This window comes from Stigmatopora nigra, chromosome 7 (genome assembly GCF_051989575.1).
Source record: "Stigmatopora nigra isolate UIUO_SnigA chromosome 7, RoL_Snig_1.1, whole genome shotgun sequence".
Taxonomy (NCBI): domain Eukaryota; kingdom Metazoa; phylum Chordata; class Actinopteri; order Syngnathiformes; family Syngnathidae; genus Stigmatopora; species Stigmatopora nigra.
Window position 1 is genome coordinate 7,097,720 of NC_135514.1, and position 19,217 is coordinate 7,116,936.

The 19,217-nt window shown below is 38.9% G+C and overlaps 3 protein-coding genes across 7 annotated transcripts; 1 reads left to right on the top strand and 2 right to left on the bottom strand.

The window, feature by feature from the left end:
• Window positions 1–3,933: 3,933 nt before the first annotated feature.
• Window positions 3,934–7,600, top strand: LOC144199810 (potassium channel subfamily K member 5-like). The gene is made up of 5 exons (XM_077721680.1): window positions 3,934–4,168; window positions 5,135–5,246; window positions 5,805–5,971; window positions 6,079–6,247; window positions 6,458–7,600. The coding sequence occupies exons 1-5, from the start codon at window positions 3,983–3,985 to the stop codon at window positions 7,279–7,281; spliced, it is 1,458 nt and encodes a 485-aa protein (XP_077577806.1). The 5' UTR covers window positions 3,934–3,982; the 3' UTR covers window positions 7,282–7,600.
• LOC144199811 (serum paraoxonase/arylesterase 2-like) lies at window positions 7,375–10,708 on the bottom strand. The gene is made up of 9 exons (XM_077721681.1): window positions 10,462–10,708; window positions 10,298–10,368; window positions 10,170–10,225; window positions 9,530–9,692; window positions 8,567–8,693; window positions 8,258–8,461; window positions 8,101–8,182; window positions 7,859–7,987; window positions 7,375–7,762 (listed from the first exon to the last, which is right to left on the bottom strand). The coding sequence occupies exons 1-9, from the start codon at window positions 10,536–10,538 to the stop codon at window positions 7,601–7,603; spliced, it is 1,071 nt and encodes a 356-aa protein (XP_077577807.1). The 5' UTR covers window positions 10,539–10,708; the 3' UTR covers window positions 7,375–7,600.
• A 767-nt stretch (window positions 10,709–11,475) lies between these two features.
• Window positions 11,476–18,457, bottom strand: LOC144199549 (casein kinase II subunit alpha). 5 transcript variants are annotated; one of them, XM_077721267.1, is made up of 15 exons: window positions 18,302–18,457; window positions 17,489–17,580; window positions 16,658–16,734; window positions 16,056–16,184; window positions 15,859–15,970; window positions 15,273–15,374; window positions 14,360–14,410; window positions 14,211–14,270; window positions 14,042–14,125; window positions 13,843–13,953; window positions 13,663–13,764; window positions 13,482–13,582; window positions 12,628–12,776; window positions 12,399–12,488; window positions 11,476–12,321 (listed from the first exon to the last, which is right to left on the bottom strand). In XM_077721267.1, exons 2-15 carry the CDS (start codon window positions 17,507–17,509, stop codon window positions 12,206–12,208), a joined length of 1,305 nt encoding a protein of 434 aa, XP_077577393.1. In that variant the 5' UTR covers window positions 17,510–17,580; window positions 18,302–18,457; the 3' UTR covers window positions 11,476–12,205. The 5 variants fall into 5 exon arrangements, with proteins under 5 accessions (XP_077577393.1, XP_077577396.1, XP_077577394.1 ...); XM_077721270.1 differs by having other exon boundaries at window positions 16,658–16,739; window positions 18,302–18,378; XM_077721268.1 differs by having other exon boundaries at window positions 18,175–18,321.
• Window positions 18,458–19,217: the final 760 nt, after the last annotated feature.

Below are 19,217 nucleotides of genomic sequence, written 5' to 3' on the forward strand. Positions count from 1 at the left end.
CAAACACATTCATAAATGTGTACACATATTCAAGCCGTCTTATGGAGCCCACCCATCTGCCTGACCCCATTAATGCCATACGGCTGATAGGCAGCGGGTGGGTGTGAAGGGGGGTAATGAAGGGATTCATTATTCCTCTCAGACACCATCACCTTTGTCTCAAACAGACAAGTTCATGTGGTACGCCCCGCGGCGTGAACTATTCAAACAAACATCCTACCAATAAAAAGGTGATCCTTTTAGTCCAAAGATCTGAAATTCATCAGTCCTAAGAAGAAAGCCCCCAGAAAAATACCTCTACTCCAGCATACGAGAAAAAGTCAGTCTTTTCTTGTAGACTTTAGTCACAGAGCAAAATGATACCACATCCCAACGTTGAAGCTGGTGTTAAACATTAACTAACGCATTCCCGGAAAACACCCGACTATCTTGCCATGGTAGAGAGGTCAAATATTTGGTTTATTTGTTTTGTTCATCTCACTTGGTCATGTTCAGGTTGGAGAGGAAAAAAAACAATGGGCGTAAGAAACAATTCAGTTGCTTAGGAGACTGTCGTTCACTGATGCAAGGAGCAGGTGTTGTGCTGGACCCAGGAGAGCAAGTGGAGACACAACCAGGAGGGGAGGAGCGGCACTCACAGACCCACATTCCCCTGAGACAATTCCAGACTGGAACCATAGACTCACAGAGACAAGATCGCAGTCACACACTCATATGCTAGACACACCCTAAAAAAAGTGGCATATGCCCTTCGTTTTGTTTCTTCGTTTGCTCTCCCTCGAAATGGCACGCGTATGATGATGCAGTGGGTCCTTCAGCTTCAGTAGATTGCAAAGTGGTGGGGGTGGGGAAACGACTATGTTTGTTTGGAACATCTTTATCCCTCCCTGGCTCCGTCATTCAGTGATTACGTAATAAAGTCCTATAGTGCATCCGCCCAAATCATCCCCCTTTCAGCACTGCATCTGGATGCATGTTACACATCATAGAGCGCATCCCTCCAGCATCTTATGTAAAGCTACACGGCGCATGGAAAAGGTTTGCAAAATATGAATCTTGAGTGCGTGCACAGAAGCTGGGCCACCAAGGGTTTTTGTTTGTGCTCCTGCCCTGAGCTCTGCGGAGCACTAATGGGATAGCAACGGCACATCAATATTCATGAGGCACTGTTATATCATGAAGAATTCATAACGCAAGAATGTTGCCGCCCTAGTCAGCGAACAGACATCTTTGGTCATGGTTTGTTGTGATCGTGAACTTGTATCAAGCCTGTTTTATGAGAATGCGTGTACTTTTTGTTCATATTCAGCCATCAAATGTACTCATTTTAACTAATAGTGCTCCTATATATGTCAAAAACACTACAGGGTGAATATTGCTCCATATAGCCTTTCTAACTGAAAAGTCTCACAAAAATAAAAGTAGGAAAATAGAATAAAATCTCATGAAACATTGCACTGCAAATACACATGGCCTTTTTCTTCATCCATGTTTACTTCTACTGGCTTATATTTGTACGAGTGCTGCCACCTAGCGGACACTTATCTTCATTAGTCTTCAGTTCTTTTTTTTTTGACAAAATTGTCCAGCATTACAGTTTGTCTTCAAATTCGTATCATAAAACAATTATGGGAATAGTGGAAAACACTATTACACTATATACAGAATTTACCATCATAAATCTCTATAGTGATGCAAGTGACCACCATTTAAACCAAACTGGCCCCAAAAAAGGTTGTCTTTTAAATACATTTTAAAAAGGACAAAATAAAAGATAAGGCTTGCCACAAGAGTGAAGGAATCTCCCGCCATTTCCTAGCAAATACTGAAATGTAACGCATTTTGAGAGTGTGTGTTCTTAAAAGATAAAGATGTGTTTGCGTCCACATGTCTCGGGGTGATTTGGTGACCCCACCCCTGCATCTAGAAAGTGAAGAAATGTCATATTGCCGCTTTTGTACTTGCTTACAGTGTCATAAGTTTCACCTCATCAAAAGACAATACTTGATATTTCCACATGAACAGTAACCATAAATTGGACATTGAATTTTTCTATAATCATATCTCCATATACAACATTTCAAAGGTAAAAGATACTCACATCACGTTGATATCCACATCCAGGAGGGCAAGTGCAACATGAAAAAGCAAGAAATGATACTGTTACAAACTTTTAAGTGGTAACAATATTAATGATCAGGTGCAAAATAAATAGTGTACCATTTTTGAACATTGAATCATCTCATGCACCAATGTTATTGGCCTTTTTTTTAATGAAATAAAAGAAGTATTCTGAACGTTGATGAGGTTGTAATAGTTAGTATGCAAGAGGTTGCACTGTAAAAAATATAATAATATGTGAATTGGTATTGTTGACGCTCGTAATAGTGTTTAATTTGTGTTATTTTATTAATGTGAGGAATATATCAGATGATGCTCTTACATAGTGCATCGGCAGTAGTCAACAAACTACAGCTGGAACTAACAGACAGGATGGAAAACTTTAGTTTATGTATTTTTTAAGGGTAGAAAGATTGAAGATTACTTACCGGAGCGATGATTTGTTTGGAAGATGTGTAGACGCCATGTTTAGTGAGGACCTAGAAGACATAAGTTCCGGTGTTTCCCTTCACATGGGGCAGTCAAGCAGGTTTCCACGGAGGCGATGACGCAGATGCAATGATCAAGCAAAACCGGGTGGAGTCACAGTGTCATTAATAATAACTCCAACTTTTTCACACTGACGTCAGTTTAAGCATTTTGTGATACACTCGGGACAAAAATCTCACAGATTCTTATATATTTATGTTTATGGATATATTTTTTTTTGTCAAATGACGTAGTGACAGGTAAAGGAGTTCCTAAACAAAGGGTTTGCGCATGCGCTTTTAAAGGGTTCACCCCAAAACCTGCAGGAATGTATTTATTTATTTTTTTAAATATTTTTACTTTCGGTTTTACATGCAAAATTGAGTATGTATATAATAACATTATTTTGGTTTCAAACGAATATTATGGTTAATCATTTATAAGGCATACATTTAAATAGTGTCCACCTTTTGTGAACATATCATAGTGGATCTGTTTTTACTCATATAAATGTTGTTAAGCTTTTATAAACATTTTATTTACTTAAAACATGTTCAATTCATTTCAAATAATAATGGCATCAATATTATCAAACACAAATATTATAATAATAACCAAAAAAAGTCAATTGAGTTAAAAAATAGTTAACAACAGTCAATAGTAAACTTTATAAGTATATCACTTTCACAATGAAATTGCAGTATTATCAAGCATAGAAGTGTGGATCCACCCTATGTACTGGAATTGGTAGTAGACCCTTGCACATTTTTTTGCTCATGGGCAAAAGAAGATAAGGGCAACTGTCACTCGTGTAGCTGACTATCAACTGTACTCTTTCTTACTCTAGTGTAGTATATTGTGTTTATATAATTTTTTAAAGGTTTCCTAAAATACATTGTTACATTGTACCATAAATCATATGATGCCAATGCACGTGCATCAGCATTGCAATAAACATACTATAAAAGCTCATGCATAAAATTATAGATCTTTTCAGTTGTGTGAAAAATATTTTACATCACAAAAATGCATTCATTCATCTTCAACACTGCTTATTTTTGTCACAGCTGACCTCACAGATTAGCAGAGAGCCATATGTATCCATTTAAAGAGCCACATATGGCTCCCGAGCCATAGGTTCCCAACACCTGCACTATACCATCAGTCACACAATGTCAAACATAACAATATAAAACCACCTCACTCTGTTTTAAATTACTAAATTTAGTTTTTCTTCGCATATTTTTAACCAATCACCCGCTACAACAACCAGGTAGAGTGAGTAGCTATTACGCAATGGTGGTGCGCCCAGGAAGTTTTTTGTTGTCCAATCCAGGAAGAACGTTGAAAAAGGAACGTGTCGCTTAAGGGGGAAAAAAAGGATGACTTGAATATGGCTGATCACGGTCCGATTTTAACATCGTGCATCATCTTTTATCTGTCCATTGGAGGGGCGATATTCCAAATTCTGGAGGAGCCCAACTGGGAAATAGCCAAGAACAAATACATTTTTGAAAAAGAACAGGTTTTGAAGAGATATCCATGCCTTGGGAAAGAAGATCTTGAAGAAATACTAAAGGTAGGGACGATCGTTACCACATCGTTGACATCCAAGGGAAAAATTGTCATATTATGATCAATGAACAAACTCGCGTACGTGTCGTGGATGTTTACTTAATTTACTTGATTTGATAATTGACCTGTTGAACAAGTTTTCGCGTGCAGTAGCTCCTTTTCCGTTTAGTCTCAAGATGAAAACACAAAACGGTGATACACGAAACATAATCAAACGTAGTTTTATGGTAAATAAAAGCCTCGAAAGATCGGAATAATGTAATAATAATGCACAAACCTGTACCCAATGACACATATTTTAATGGAATGTCCCGTCAAGGTGTGTGTCTTCTTTCACGGTGCTTTTTTTTTTAATTAAATGATTATACTGTCATTATACAAGTATAATGACATCTAAAGTTTCACCACGAAGTGCACAAATAACAACAACAAACAAACAAGTAATCATTAAATAGTAAATCAAGTAGGGAAGTGCAAAAAAAACAACAAACGAACAGATAAATAAACAATAAATAAGTCATAATTAATAAGAAGTCAACATAATAAATGAGTATGTACAAAAGCGACTAAAGCGGTTAGCAGAAAAAAACAAAGTATTGATTTTTTTTTACTCCGTAATGTGCATTGTTAAACTATATCTTCCAAATTTAAATGCAATGCAAGATGTGAACGACAGTCAGACTTTATGACAACACTGGCAATTTATTTTCTCACTAATTCTAAATAAATCATTGTTTTATCGGAATAGGTGGTTTGATGGACAAGATGTACATATTTGCCTTACATATATATTTGTTTAAAGTTAGAAAATGTATTCATCAATTTTCTGAACTGCTTATCACAAGGGGTGCTGGAGCCTATCCCAGCGAACAGTAACTGCAGAAGGAGGGTGCAATGAGTTATTATTCAAAATGTTTAATAGTAGATTTGTGTCCTTATTTTGTCAAATGTATTTTTTAATCCCTTCCAGGTAGTTTCAGAAGCTGCAGGCCAAGGTGTGCTGATCACTGGGGACAAATATCACAAAATATGGGACTGGGGAAACTCTGTCATCTTTGCAGCAACCATTGTCACAACAATAGGTTCGTGTATTCATTATTTCATCTTCCAGTGACACCACACTTGAAATTGATGTCAACATTCTCTTTGCAAGTACTGCAAATATAACAGTTAGCACTAAAAGCGCAAAGAAAACAAGCGCCTCCTCCTTCACAATGTTAAGTTTTCTTAGTGAGGCGAAACATTTTACACTTATGTGTAAAACACTTTTTTTTCGTTGAACGTGGGTGCAAAACTATGTTTGGGCTAAAGATGCTATTCAATACGCTGTTGAAGCACTGTCTCAAAATGGCTTTCAAAATGAATGTCTTCCTAATCCTAGCCCAACATCCAGATGCACTGCATAAATCAGCTTAAAAAATTGTAAAAAAAAAAAAAAAAATGACAAGATATAAAGGCACTATCTGCATGTCATTAAGAGAGTCCTCTGTTTAGTCAAGGTTGGAAAAAATACTTAAACTTTCTTGAAATACATTTTTTAATGTATTAAACTAGATTCTTTCTGCTGTAATGTACACAATGAATGGATTATATTTAAATGAGAAAAATGAAAAAAAATATATTGTTATTGTATTCCACAGGATATGGTAATGTTGCCCCCAAAACTAAAGGGGGTCAAGTATTCTGCATCATTTATGGTTTGTGCGGCATTCCACTGTGTCTGGTGTGGCTAAGTAAACTGGGTTCATTCTTTGGAGACCGGGCAAAGCGTTTGTCCCAGATTCTCATCCGCAGAAATGTGCCAGTGGTAAGATACAACACCTATTCCAAGCTACCTACGATTGTAGGCGTGGTAAAGTTTTCAAATCCAGATCCTAATTTTTCAAAATGTCTCACTTTTCTTCTTATTACCAGAAACGTATCCAGCTTATTTGCACAGCTATTTTTTTGTTATGGGGGCTTTTGGTGCACTTGGTGTTCCCTCCACTTGTTTTAATGTCCCTGGAAGGATGGAGCTACTTGGAAGGCCTCTATTTTTCTTTCATCACCCTTACAACTGTTGGTTTTGGAGATTACGTTGCAGGTAGACTTTTTATATTTTTAGCATTAATTTGTTTCTGATATTTCAGTATTCCCTCGAATATCGCACAACACTGAAGTTTTATTTAAATAGGGGTGACCCTATTTCGCGGTTTTTCATTTATCGCGGCCATGTCTGGTCTACATTAATCGCGATAATCGAGGGATTACTGTTTTTTTTTTTTTTAATTTAACATCTGCACCTTCCTTTTAGGGGTGAATCCAAACATTGACTATCCGAGGTTATACAAGGTGTTAGCAGAGATTTGGATCTACATGGGCCTGGCGTGGCTGTCTCTATTCTTCAGCTGGAATGTAAACATGGTCGTGAAAGCTCACAAGGTGTTCAAGAACAGACGAAAACGGCGCCCCTCCTACGACGACGAACCAGAGTCTGAAGAAGATACCCCCAATTCAGACGTGGAGAGGCCCAGGGTTATCGATATTTTTAGCTTCTTATCGCAAAAAGACAATGACTACAGTACTGTTATCAAGGAAATCGGATTGCAAGCAAAACCAAGTGTCAATGACGTTTTCAATCGATCCAAGAGCTGCAGTGATATCGGAGCCATCAGCATCGAAACGCTGGACCACTCGCCACGACACAGATACCTGAAGAGCATTAGTGAAGTGTTCATAACCCCAAACAGTGATGAATGCCAAGAAAACTATACAACAGAGTGTGTGAAAGCCCAAGATGAACTCATCGAATGTAATGGGAAGAATGGTTTACCAAACGAAGGCATTATATTTACTGTGCCAACCTGTCCCAGATTCCCAGAGGTGTTCATAACCCCAAAGAGCGATGCCTGCCAAGAAAACTCTACAACGGGAGATACAGCAGAGTGTGTGAAAGCCCAAGATGAATTCATCGAATCTAAAGGGAAGAATGGTTTACCAAACGACGGCATTATATTTACTGTGCCAACCTCAGAAAGCACACAGGGAACCAGTGTGCAGCCAAATGACTGTGTAAATCGGTTTATCATTTCTAAAGTGGAAGAAGATGTGTTACTTGATAAAGATGAAAAGGGGTAAAGATTTCTTAATCAGTACATTGAACTGTTCTGCATGTTTTGGGACAATAAGGCACTATTTCACACTGATTTATCAACACATTTCATTTCCAAGTAGTTTATAGGACTTTAATGACAATCATATTTTATTTCCCTTTTCTTCATTTGGTCCAAACTATTGTAAATCTTTGCATCTCTTACCAGTGGTATCAGAAACTTGTTTAAAAGGAACACTAAAATGAATATATGTCTAAGTCTGTAAAAACAAAACAGTCTTGCGTTATTCATCTGATTCAACTAATGTCTCCTATTTGTTAGTTAAGTGCACTTATTATCATTGCCTAGTCTAAATCACAGCACAATGTTTTATAGAACACTGTCCCAATGAGCAGTTTTCCTGCATAAGTCGTAGCTACGGAGGAGCCAAAAATTACGTTCCCATCGTCAGCATACACCAGTGTCACTACAGGTTCTTCTGAATGAATGTTCTTAATCGTTATGACCTGGAGGACACAACCATCATATGTGTTATGATGAATTAATTATAGTTTATGAAGGGCTATTGTGAATCAAATATTGGTCAAATTTAGCATGCAAACCTCTGATCCAGGTGGGTCTTTAGGGTCAAAGTTGAAAATTTTCCATCCATTGGGATGGCAGCCCAACCATAGGTCCCCTGTTTCAGGGTTAACTTCAATGTTGTCACAAAGTGAACCCACCGCTACAGCCTGTTGAAATCAAAAGACAAAATTACTGTTAAAAATGATACCGTTTAAATATCACTCTGAAGCTATTTCATCCAAAATATAATTAAGTCAATTTTTCTTTTGGGAAGATTTACCTTGACAAAGGCCAAGGCATTGTCGACTTTCCTCTCCAAAACATGAACATTATGGTCCAATAAATCCATCACATATATATACCTGGTCAAAACCAAAGGATACACAATTAAAACAACAACATGACTAAGATGAAAAGCTCTTGAATAACTTATTAACCTTTTGTCCGGCGAGATATTGATGCCATTCGCCATGTAATATCCTTCAGAGACAACTTTGACTGTGTCTGGACCGTAATACACAACGCTAGTCCATGGTTGAGAAAGAAGAGGCTCCACGATGGTTTTAAGTAGTGTATGCGAAAAATAGTGATCATTGGTGGCATAGAAACGATCCACTCCCAAAGCCACAATATCATTCACACTAGGAAAAGCATAGGAAAAAAAAATATTTATAAGAACTACAGTTGATTCTGAAATTATACTTGTTAAAAACTAATAATTTAAGTTGGTTTCATAAAATATGTACCTATGAAGAAGTTCGTGGTTGAAGGTCTTGACATGCATCAGAGAAAATTCCTCTTCAACAAATGTAAACAACTCGATTTGGCTTTTGTGATGAGGATGATTCACAACAAACAGGTACACTATGCCCTCTAAAAAGGATAAAGCATTGTGCTAGAATGTAAAGAAGTAACCCTGCTTCAAATTCTTTCATGACAATAACTAAGCCTCATAGTATGATTGATAACTTACTGGCAATGTTAAGCATTCTTGAAATGAATCCACAATTTTAGCGTCCTATGAAATGGCATCCATGTGTGGGCATCACATTTTTGGTTGTCACAAGACTACAATGTTAAATTTTGGACAACAAAGGCCTGTCTTCACGCAAGGGAGTCTAAACCTTACTCTTTGAGGTCCGCTTCAAGAAAAAAAATCTAATGTTGCCAAGGAAAACTTGAAATCCTTCCACTTTTACTGATTAAATCGTTGACCAGAATCAGGTAAAAAAATATTGGGTATGAATATGTAGTTTAAATATGAGTTCATTGCCGGTTATAGATGTCCAATTTTGACCCAATCACTGCAAACCACCTATCAATGGGGTTTGGACTACCTCCACCTAATGTCAAAGCTGATGATAAGTCTAGTTTAGGCTGAATGCAGGCGTCTTGTGCGGGCCATATTCCATGATATTTTCATTATTTGCTGCAGGCCATTAAGAGCTTGGAGGCAGACTGGTTTTGAACCACTGATTGTAGTTTGGATGCCACTGCTCTAATGGATTAAGTAAAAAATGAATACAATGCTGCAATGTATAATACTAGGAATAATAAAGACACACCTAGGGGAGGGGTTTGAAAAGGTTTAGCTAGGTAACAGGTTTGTACACATACATAACTTAACCGTAACACCCATGCAAAAAAAAGCGATAAGATATGTCTACTATACATTAATCTTTGACAATTTAAGGCAGGCCTGCTCCTACCAGTTGGATCTGTGTAGACACTGAGGCCATGAGGGTTGAACGTCTCAAGGTCAAAATTTCTGGGCATACGCAGCTCCACTGGCTTCTTCCGAGAGTCATTCAGATCAAGAAGCAAGATCTTTCCGGGAGCATCTGACGGGGGCATTCCAGGATATTTAAGACCCTGTAAATAAGAAAACGATTGGAGACAAAAATTATGACTGATGTATCATTTGATCAAAGCCACTTACTTGTGTTCTTCGTTATTTTGCATAATTAGGGAATAGACATATTTCTGAATTAAATGAAAAATTAATTGCTAATATGTTGTTGCATGTTTTGAAACAAAATTTCTGCGGCCCCCGAATGTTACATCTTGTCACTGGTGAAGCTAGCTCAACAACAATAACAAAATCAGTTCTCCCTCGCGTTGTCGAAACTTAAAACTAATCCATACCAAATATTTTAAATAAGCTTCTACACATATTTGGCTCTGAAGGCAGGTCAGCAGATTTCAGAAGTGAATGAGCCACGTTGACCCCCTCTTATCATTGTGGTATTGCACTTTGAAGTTGACCATATCAACTCTGAATCTAACCCAATACATTTCAATGCTTAAATGGGATAGAATGTCTGTGCAACTTTTCACTCAAATACTTACGGTGCTAACAAAGGCCAGTCCATCCCCAAACACAGTAATATCTTCTGAACCATCATCTGCAAGAGGAGCACATTTAGAGTATTTGTTTTCTGGCGATATTATAATAAATGTATGGTGCGTTTGCTTACTCATATTCTTCAGTGGCACACAGTTGGAAAGGTGTTGGTTGAACAGCTCTCGAGTAGCGAGGGACCTTTTTCTTTCATTATTTACAAATTCATGTGAAGAAGGGAAGAGCGCATATCACCGACATGGTAAAATGGAATTCAAGTGGAATATAGTTGTGTTTTACCTTAAGTTGACTATCCTCTCACCTAATAGTGCAGATAGCACTGCTACAACAATTGCGACGAGGCCACACTTGCCCATGTTTATTCCGCAAGGCAGGTTTGATGCCTGCACAGTGCTGCAAACTTGGTAAACTTTCCAACATACACAGACAGCTACAAGCAGACCGGGCGTGCCTTTGCGTGTTGCGACCAGATGCCTTCAGTGTCTGCTGGGTGCATAAACCTAACACAAGAAACACCGATTCAAATGTTTAGTTGCATTCACAAACAATTGTGAAAATGCAGGGTAAAATATTGCATTTTACTACTTAATGTTAAATGCATTCAACCTGTGCGTAATTACTTGATGCTCTTACTTGAGTTTCACAATTTCCTACATTTCATACGCACATGAATGTGTCATATTCTCAAACAGGAAACCAGAAACTAATAATTCAACTACAATATTAATATTATTGTAATGATTTTTATAATTATTACAAACATTTTTTTAACATTTACTGTCAGGATCTTTGTATAGGAGAAATTATAGTTGTGAAATTTTATATGCAGTGCAACAATAATTAACATTCAATCCAGTTAGTGGCATGCACTGGCTGAACAAATATTAATCTTACTTACATTGATTCGAGTGCTATAGTATTACTTTGAGTGGGTAATTGATAAGACTGCAGATTGACGTTCATACTCAAGTGCCTTACATTGATCTTTGGATAACTTGATTCATTGTATTGTTTTTTATTAGCAAGACTCAAGTCATAAATACATATTTAACTGCAATTTGGGAAATGCTAAACTTGTTTGCAATGTCGATTCACAACATAGTAAAAGGATTGACGATGAATACCAGTCCACGGTTTTGCCAAACCAGTTATTGAATGAAAATGTGTTTTAGACTAGTAGCAATTGACCTGTGATTTTGTTTTGCAACTATCCAACCAAGTGTGTTGAAAAACATTTGTGTATCGGAGTTACAATTAAGGGAAGATTATACTCAAAAACACGGCACGTGGAAATCCCTGTTTAAACTGTTTATTTTTTTAAGTTGTTTTCTGTAGGTGATGACTCTTCCCAACATAAAACAAAAAGTTACAAAATTGTCTATGTCATCAAAATCATTTGTAAGAGACTTCATAAAAAAACAAACATGAACACATACATATACGTACAGAAGTGAACTTAACATAAAATTGGCAAACTATCGACCCTGTGATATTCAGCATTGGGTGCATGCAACCTGACAGTCACTGTAGAATATCTACAAAAGTCCAATTCTTGAATAATAGCATCTAACAACTTCAGAAGACCAACAACTCCTGCACGTAGCAATGTGTGTTGTGCGTGCACAGCACCGGGCACACCGGAGTCCTGACGGCCGCGTGAAGTCGTAGGGAGGTTCACAGTGTCGCACAGCAGGATCCCGCATCAAAACAGTTTCAAGCAAGACTGTATATTTGGAACATACAAAATAAATTTTATTATCCATTCTCTTCAGGTCTACATCTTATTAGAATTGTCAAATAACACCCAAATTAATTCTAATAATCCTGACAGGTGTAATAATACGTGTTCTGTCAAGTCCAGGTGTCAAAATATAAATGAATGTGAAAAGCAATTTAAATCTTTGTTATTGTCGACATAAAAAGGGGGACTGTGGCACTGGGGCCACAGAGAGAACTAGGCAGGATGTGGCCATGAGCACACATAAACACAGGACTAGGGGCGATGGGGAAGGGAGGGGGACCCTCAGGGCTGGGCCCCAGTGGCTGCAGGGACTTGTGTGGCCAGAGTGTTGGGGGCTGAGATGACGGGTGATCCAGCGATGTTTGCCAGCGGCTGCGAGGAGGTCATTGAGCTGATGCCTGAGACACACAAAGCTTGCTTACACCTGGGCTCGGACACCAGGGACGATCCCCCGACTGGGAAAAGCGCAACCTACCAGCCATCATACTTGAGGAGCTGACTGGTGTTGAGCCGGTTGCTATACCTCCAGGAGTGGCCCCCCTTCCCTGATCTCTAACGATAGGATCTAGAAAGAAGACGGAGGTCATGTCACAAGGCGTAGCTGACACACCTGTGCCCTTTTTAGCCCAGCTGACACAGGCAGTCGAGTGCAAAACAACAACAAATTGAAATAAAAAATAAAAAAAATTTAAAAGTACACTTACAGAAGTATGGATGATCCATGGCCTCTTTGGCTGTCAGCCGGGCTTGATGGTCGTAGCGCAGCAGTTTGTCCAGAAAGTCCAGAGCTTCTGTGCTAACCAGGTGCTGGTTCTCGCTGTGCACAAACCTCTCCCACCTTTTACGAGAGTGTCTAAAGGGGAAAGGAAAGACAAACCAATGCGTCAGTCTATATCCTAGGGCCACACCCGGCTGCCTATTTGTGTCACCCCGACAATTAAGGTATTTTCACAATGCACTTATCAATAACGCATTGCAGCGTTGACCAAAGTGCACACAACGTACTGCTGCTGGAGCGCCATGTCACTAAAGGTGGTCATTGCAAAAGCTGACAGTTATATACGTTTGGTGGGGTCATTTACTTTTTAAAGCAGTTTGCATGTTGGTGACACTGGCTAAAAATCAGCGTTAAGAAACCCCAAATAAATGTGTCAAGCCCCAAGCATGAAAAGTAGTGTGGTGTCACATCTGTTGACAACACGCACACAGGATCAAAAAACAAAAGCATATGCCCATGCTTGAATAAAATGGACATGTGCTTTTATTTAGGTAATAAAAGTGTGGTTTAAAAAGCAAGGATGGGGTGGGAAAAGGGAGCTGCAAGTCGCATAAATTTAAATAAAATGTATTGTTAAAATTGCATAGGATGTGTGTTATGTGACTATAATTTGCAAAATGGATGGTAAAAAATAATTATTTACAACATATTTGGTCAAAAATACACTGACAGAGTAATAAGGACAACAAAAGGTGAATTTTTGCTCTAAAGAATTGGTTCTGTTTTTTCAAAAATCCATTGTCATCACTGAATAATAAAAAAGACAGCTTTTTTTCTTACCTTCCCAAGATATCATTGAACCGTGGATCTAACTCAATGTTGTATTTGTCAATGTAGTCATACAGGTCTTCTGTGCCGAGGACTTTTGCAATTCGCACAAGCTGCAAACAAATAGAAATGTTACATTACAACAACTTATTGTATTGTATTGTATTAAAAACGCCTGTTACTACAAGCCTACTTGATCATAGTTGTCGTGACCGTGAAAGAAAGGTTCCTTTCTGAAGATCATGCTGGCCAACATGCAGCCCAAGCTCCACATGTCAAGACTATAGTCATACATCTGCAGAAGAGAAGAGAGGTGTTATGATTCACAATTATGCAGTCCTTAAAACCTCCCTTGGGAACATGGTTTCCTCACCTGGTAATCTACCAATAGTTCAGGTCCTTTGAAGTACCTAGAGGCCACTCGCACATTGTATTCTTGGTTTGGATGATAGAACTCAGCCAAGCCCCAGTCAATTAGGCGGAGCTGAAGATGTACAACAACAACAAAAAATCTAAAAGATGTACTCAAAACAGGACAATGAACCGAATGGCGTATCGAAGTGAGCCGATACCTTTCTGTGTTCATGGTCGATCATTACGTTGTGTGGCTTAACATCTCTGTGCATTATGCCCATACTATGACAATAATCCAGAGCCTAAACAACACATGTAACGATCAGATTACAGTGACACACCATAAGAAAGAAAATTCACAGAACCTTCACACATGATGGTACATACCTTTAAGATTTCATACATGTAAAACCGTATGTCAAAGTCAGATAGGGTTTGATACAATTGCTGGGGGGAAAAAAAACATACAATTAAACGATTTGCTAATGTACGACTGTTGAGTTCAAGAATGAGACAAAAAGTCAATTTAGCCATACCTTGAAGTCTGTGTTGTTCACATGTTCAAAAACCAGAGCAGGGGTTCGGGACTACAAAAAAAGAAGTGAGTGCCAAGTGAGAACATGTAGTTAACCATTATGTGTTAGCAACGGACCTCATTTCACCTAGCATCAAAAGTCGTGACAGAAATATATAAAATAAGAATAAAGTCTGCATCTTTTTCAAAGCGTAGATGAAGCCAAGCAACGGGCTACGCACCACAAAGGACATGGGTAGTGAGGCAACTCCCTAGGCATTCGGCGCTAACGTACTTTGAATAGGGAGAGCCAGAAGAATCAAATGCTCGTCCGATATAGACGGCATGGACCTATGCATCGTATCAACTCACCAGGTTCCTGTAATATCATGAAAAACATGGCTTTTTGCTAGCTTTGGGCTTAAACTAAAACAGGGCCAGCTCGGAAACTGAGTAAACCAATGTCAGTACATTCAAAACATGTGGTTTTAACATTGATACTTTTTTAGAGATTTCGATTTTTTCCCCCTTCAAATTCAACTACAAATTCCCATTTGACTAGCGCCATAGGAACGTATATACGTTGTTTACCACAGATGCCGAGTTAAGTGGTGAAGTGGCACCTCCCATTCAAGGGTGTACAACTGGTTAGCTTGGAGTATGCTTATCACTTGTGCTTGCATGTGTGATAAGACTGTTGTGTTTATGCATGTTTGAACCCTCTAAGCAGGTGATGTTAAACTAATGGAATGCACAAAGTGTTCTACCATATAATAATGTAATAGTTAACTGTTTATAGTATATAAGGTCAATTCTGCAAGGCTGTAACAGCACCTGTCTCATTAATAAATGTTATATTATGTTAAAAGCTTTCTTCAAGTCTTATTACAATTTTTGGAGGGGGAGGGGTACCTAAGTGGAGTGCAAATACATACCACGGGATCCTTGACAATATCTAACAATGAGATGATATTAGGGCCGCCTCGGAGGTTCTCCAGGATCTTTATTTCTCTCTTGATTTTCTTTTTCTTCACCGGCTGTTAATAGACACAGGAGAGTAACAATTACAGAAAATGTACATTATACATTGCTATAAAGGTAGTTCATACCCCATAGCTGCCAACTACTCCGGAATTTCAGGAGTTTACCCGGAAATGCAATGCAAACTCCGGAAATCCAAAAAAATTGTCACTTTTGTTTCTTTCTGAAGCAACAATTTCAGAAAATTACCAAATTTCCAATCTAAATGGCTCGAAATCCACACCATTGTTACGGCTTCCGCCATCATCTTCAACTGCACTGTAAACCAGAAGAATTTGGTAATAGGAGTGCATTGTGAATCATCCGAGTTACAAGTTCTGACGAATGATTCGCTTTGTGCGACTTTGGCGGATATCGATTTTGCGTGAATCCCAATCACTGTGGCTAAATTCCGGAAATGGGACAAGGGTACTCCTGAAATGGGGTCGACGGAGGTTGGCAGCTCTGATACCCCCCCCCCCCCCCCCCCGAATGTCATACCTTAAGTATTTTGACAACCACTTTTTCATTGTTTGTGATGTTTATAGCTTCGAAGACCTCACTATATTTGCCTCGACCGAGTTTTCTGACTAGCTGATAGTCGTCCTGGTTTCTGCAAAGGTGACAATGTAGAAATGAATGACACCAACGTTTGGCATATACCCTTAAAAGGTTCAAGGGCCCCATCTTTAACTTACCCCCACTCGACAACATGGGACTCATAGTCCCAGTATTCCCGCGGTCTCTGTGTGTTTACATCAGGGTAAACTCGAGAGCGGCTTGGAACCGGGCCAGACATATTCTGTACAGAATCTTCTCGGAATCTCCTATTCCGAGACAAATTGCAACAAGGTCAGAAAAGTGCACACTCCCTGCAAATATAGTAGAACAGTGATTCTCGTCTGATGGATCAGGACTCCAAAGTGGGTCAGTCTTTTTAGGTGCAGTGAGGACAGCAAGTAAAAAGTGACCTATAGTCATACTGATTTTTCCAGTACAGTTCAGTAGTGTCAAGTTCTAAAACCAAATATACAGTAAGAGAGCATGTAATTCATGCTCAAGCATATAGCTCACTCTGTAACGCAATATTCTTTAGGATGGAGGTCAAACTAATTTGAAACGATGTTTAAATATATAAATATTTACTACACTGTCCATGTTGCGTGATGATATGAGTCTATAAAACGGTGCTCTAACTTTAGAAATTCCACTAGTCAATAAAATGCTGCTAAAAGACTGCATACTGCATGTATTAATTAAAAAATAAAGACATTTCAATGTGTACACATTCACACAATACCTGGGAGGTTTTCTCCAAGAAGATGGTGACAGGTGAATCCAAAGGAGATTGGTTGGGAGGCCTCTAAAGTTAGAAAACTACGCTGGCAAGCAGATAAAATATATTTCAAAAGGGTGGCTAGAACTGGAAACAACTCACAGAGCAGTCATTTCAACTAGAATAAAGAGGCTAATCTAGAATTCTATTGTATTAGAAAAACCAAGATTACATGTAGCTGCCATTTTGGGGAATATTATCAAATTAATAATTACAAAAAGAATGCAGGAGGATGACACAACTATAATCCTGGATTGATCAATGGCTTCAAAAAAATTGATGGCTTGATTAAAAAAATCTACCCTGATGCCCAGGTTGCTTTTCTGGAAAACCCCTATATTAAATAATTCATAATTATATTTGAGTCGAGTTAACTAGACAATGATAGCAGTTTCCCATTTGCGTTGTCCTGGAGGAAATAAAGAATCTAAATCAAATCTTGTAACCAACATCTGTTGGGGTAATGGGGTACCCTAACTAGCAAAATGAAGAAAAATGAATGGTAAAAGAGATATGTTGATAAATAATCTTAAATTAGTTTGTTTAAATATAGGCTGCACGGGGAGATTGTCGCTAGGCAATATTGCACAAAAATGTACCCCAGAATAGCATTTTTTTCACCAATAAATTCCTTAAGAACCCATTATCCAATTTTCAAAACTCTTGCTGTATTGTATTCGGTTTGAAGTGGCCTTCCAAACTAGACATTGCATTTTGACAGACTGTCATATTTGAAAAATCTTGTCACGTTGCAGTGGGAAGGAACTAAATTCAAGTATTTGAAACTCCATTCACCTGAATGTTAAATGGGGGCATCCAACCAGTTTAATCCGGACATACAGGGTTCAATACAGTCATCACTGGGGGCAACAACCGAACAATATCTCCTATAAAGGGGGAAACAAAGTAGGTTGATTACAATCAATTCTGTCAATGAGGTAAAGTCAGCTAACGCTCGCCATCTATCATGGCTCACAACGACCAAATATATTCGATGTAGCCAAGCAAACCATTCACTCAAATGCCGTAATGCTGTGTCAAAGACCTTGCGGAGAAGGATGTGGTCAATTCGCCCGCTTCACGCTTTACCGAACACGGCGGGTACATGCGAAAGCCCGGTGCTTGGTCAACGGCCTGCACAAGTGCAATGCAGCTAAGGTGCTAACGTTAGCCTAGCCGGGCAAGCCGGCGAGCTGCTAACAAATTAGCATTAGCTCGTGTACAAGGAAAAGCCGGCTGGAAGTCACATTTAACAGAACAAGGGCTCACCACGGGGGCGTGAGCACACGGAATATTCTATCTCTGGCACCGGCATAAGCGAATCGCCGATTTATATGTTTTCATTCATATTTCGCCGAGTCACAAGCTTCGAAAAATGTATTTCCTAGAGCTCAAAAGTGCTAGCGCTAACAGGCTCATGGGAGAGTGAATAGCCTGCTTGGATGGCGAGGCGACTGGCTGACAACGCCTTAAAAACACACCCCGCAAAGGCGAATGTAGCCGCAGAGACGCGGCGGGTCTGCGCTATGTGGTCCCCGTCGCCTTTCGAATGTAGAACGGTCAACGGTGGTCACTAACGTACGACGATTTGTGGTCAAATACGATTACCTCTCAGCGTTGCTGGGACGTCAATATGGCGATGCTTGGGATCAGGAGCTTAGCTCGGGCGCCGTTTGCTGCAGGGGGCGCTCTGCCTTTTCTTTTTCCGATGACTTTTTTTTTTAGGGGGGGGATGCATCCGCCAACAACAGGTCGCATTGAAGGTGAACATAAGATTCGCTCACCACTTGACATGCTTCCACTTTTGGAGAGGGTAGAACGCACTTTGACATGCAACTGCACCAGAAGCACAATTTCTATGAGGAAAAAAAAACCCGTATAAATCACCACCAAAATGTTCACAAAATGTATGGAAATTCAAACAATGATGATCTTGCGTTACTTAACTCATAAATTGGCGTTCGCAGGGAGAAATCGTGTCTTGTTTCATTCAATGCAAACAAGAAAACATGATTTTTCTGCTGCAAAATTGACATTGTGGATACATAGGCTGGGGTGGGGGTAGTAAACCTATGGCTCGCGAGCCATGTGCGGCTCTTTTGATGGTTGCATATGGATCTGCAAATCTGTGAGGTAAAAAATGGAAATGGTATGAGAGGATCACATTTTTTCATTAGACTCTTCTGCATGCATATTCTCATTTCTTAGCAACAGCATAACAATGTTGTCAAAAGAACTTTGAAATTTTGTACTTTAAAAGTGGTGAAATGACTAAAAAATGCACACATTTTCATGTAATTTTATCTTTGAACACTATATATTATTGCACTCAAGGAATAACATTTGAAAATATGAATTGTTTAAGGCTCTCTGTCAAAAAGGTTCCCGATCATTGGGTTAGGGTGTAGCACCAAATTGGCCCATTCGAGGCCAGTGCATGACACCCATTAGCCAAAAAATACTAAATCAATTAATTTTAAAAGTAAGAAAAGAGGGGTAGTGTTCAGCCAGAGTCCTGCTGCCA

Excerpts from the sequence above, each read along its gene's own strand:
- LOC144199810 (XM_077721680.1), top strand. The coding sequence starts at position 3,983 with ATGGCTGATCACGGTCCGATTTTAACATCGTGCATCATCTTTTATCTG. Across the intron at positions 5,247-5,804 it reads AACCATTGTCACAACAATAG|GATATGGTAATGTTGCCCCC; the intron begins GTTCGTGTATTC and ends TGTATTCCACAG. Across the intron at positions 6,248-6,457 it reads TTTTGGAGATTACGTTGCAG|GGGTGAATCCAAACATTGAC; the intron begins GTAGACTTTTTA and ends CCTTCCTTTTAG.
- LOC144199811 (XM_077721681.1), bottom strand. The coding sequence starts at position 10,538 with ATGGGCAAGTGTGGCCTCGTCGCAATTGTTGTAGCAGTGCTATCTGCA. Across the intron at positions 10,369-10,461 it reads GAGAGGATAGTCAACTTAAG|AAAAAGGTCCCTCGCTACTC; the intron begins GTAAAACACAAC and ends AAATAATGAAAG. Across the intron at positions 7,988-8,100 it reads ATGCCTTGGCCTTTGTCAAG|GCTGTAGCGGTGGGTTCACT; the intron begins GTAAATCTTCCC and ends TGATTTCAACAG.
- LOC144199549 (XM_077721267.1), bottom strand. The coding sequence starts at position 17,509 with ATGCCCCCATTTAACATTCAG. Across the intron at positions 15,971-16,055 it reads TCCCATGTTGTCGAGTGGGG|AAACCAGGACGACTATCAGC; the intron begins GTAAGTTAAAGA and ends TCACCTTTGCAG. Across the intron at positions 13,583-13,662 it reads GTCACGACAACTATGATCAA|CTTGTGCGAATTGCAAAAGT; the intron begins GTAGGCTTGTAG and ends ATTTGTTTGCAG.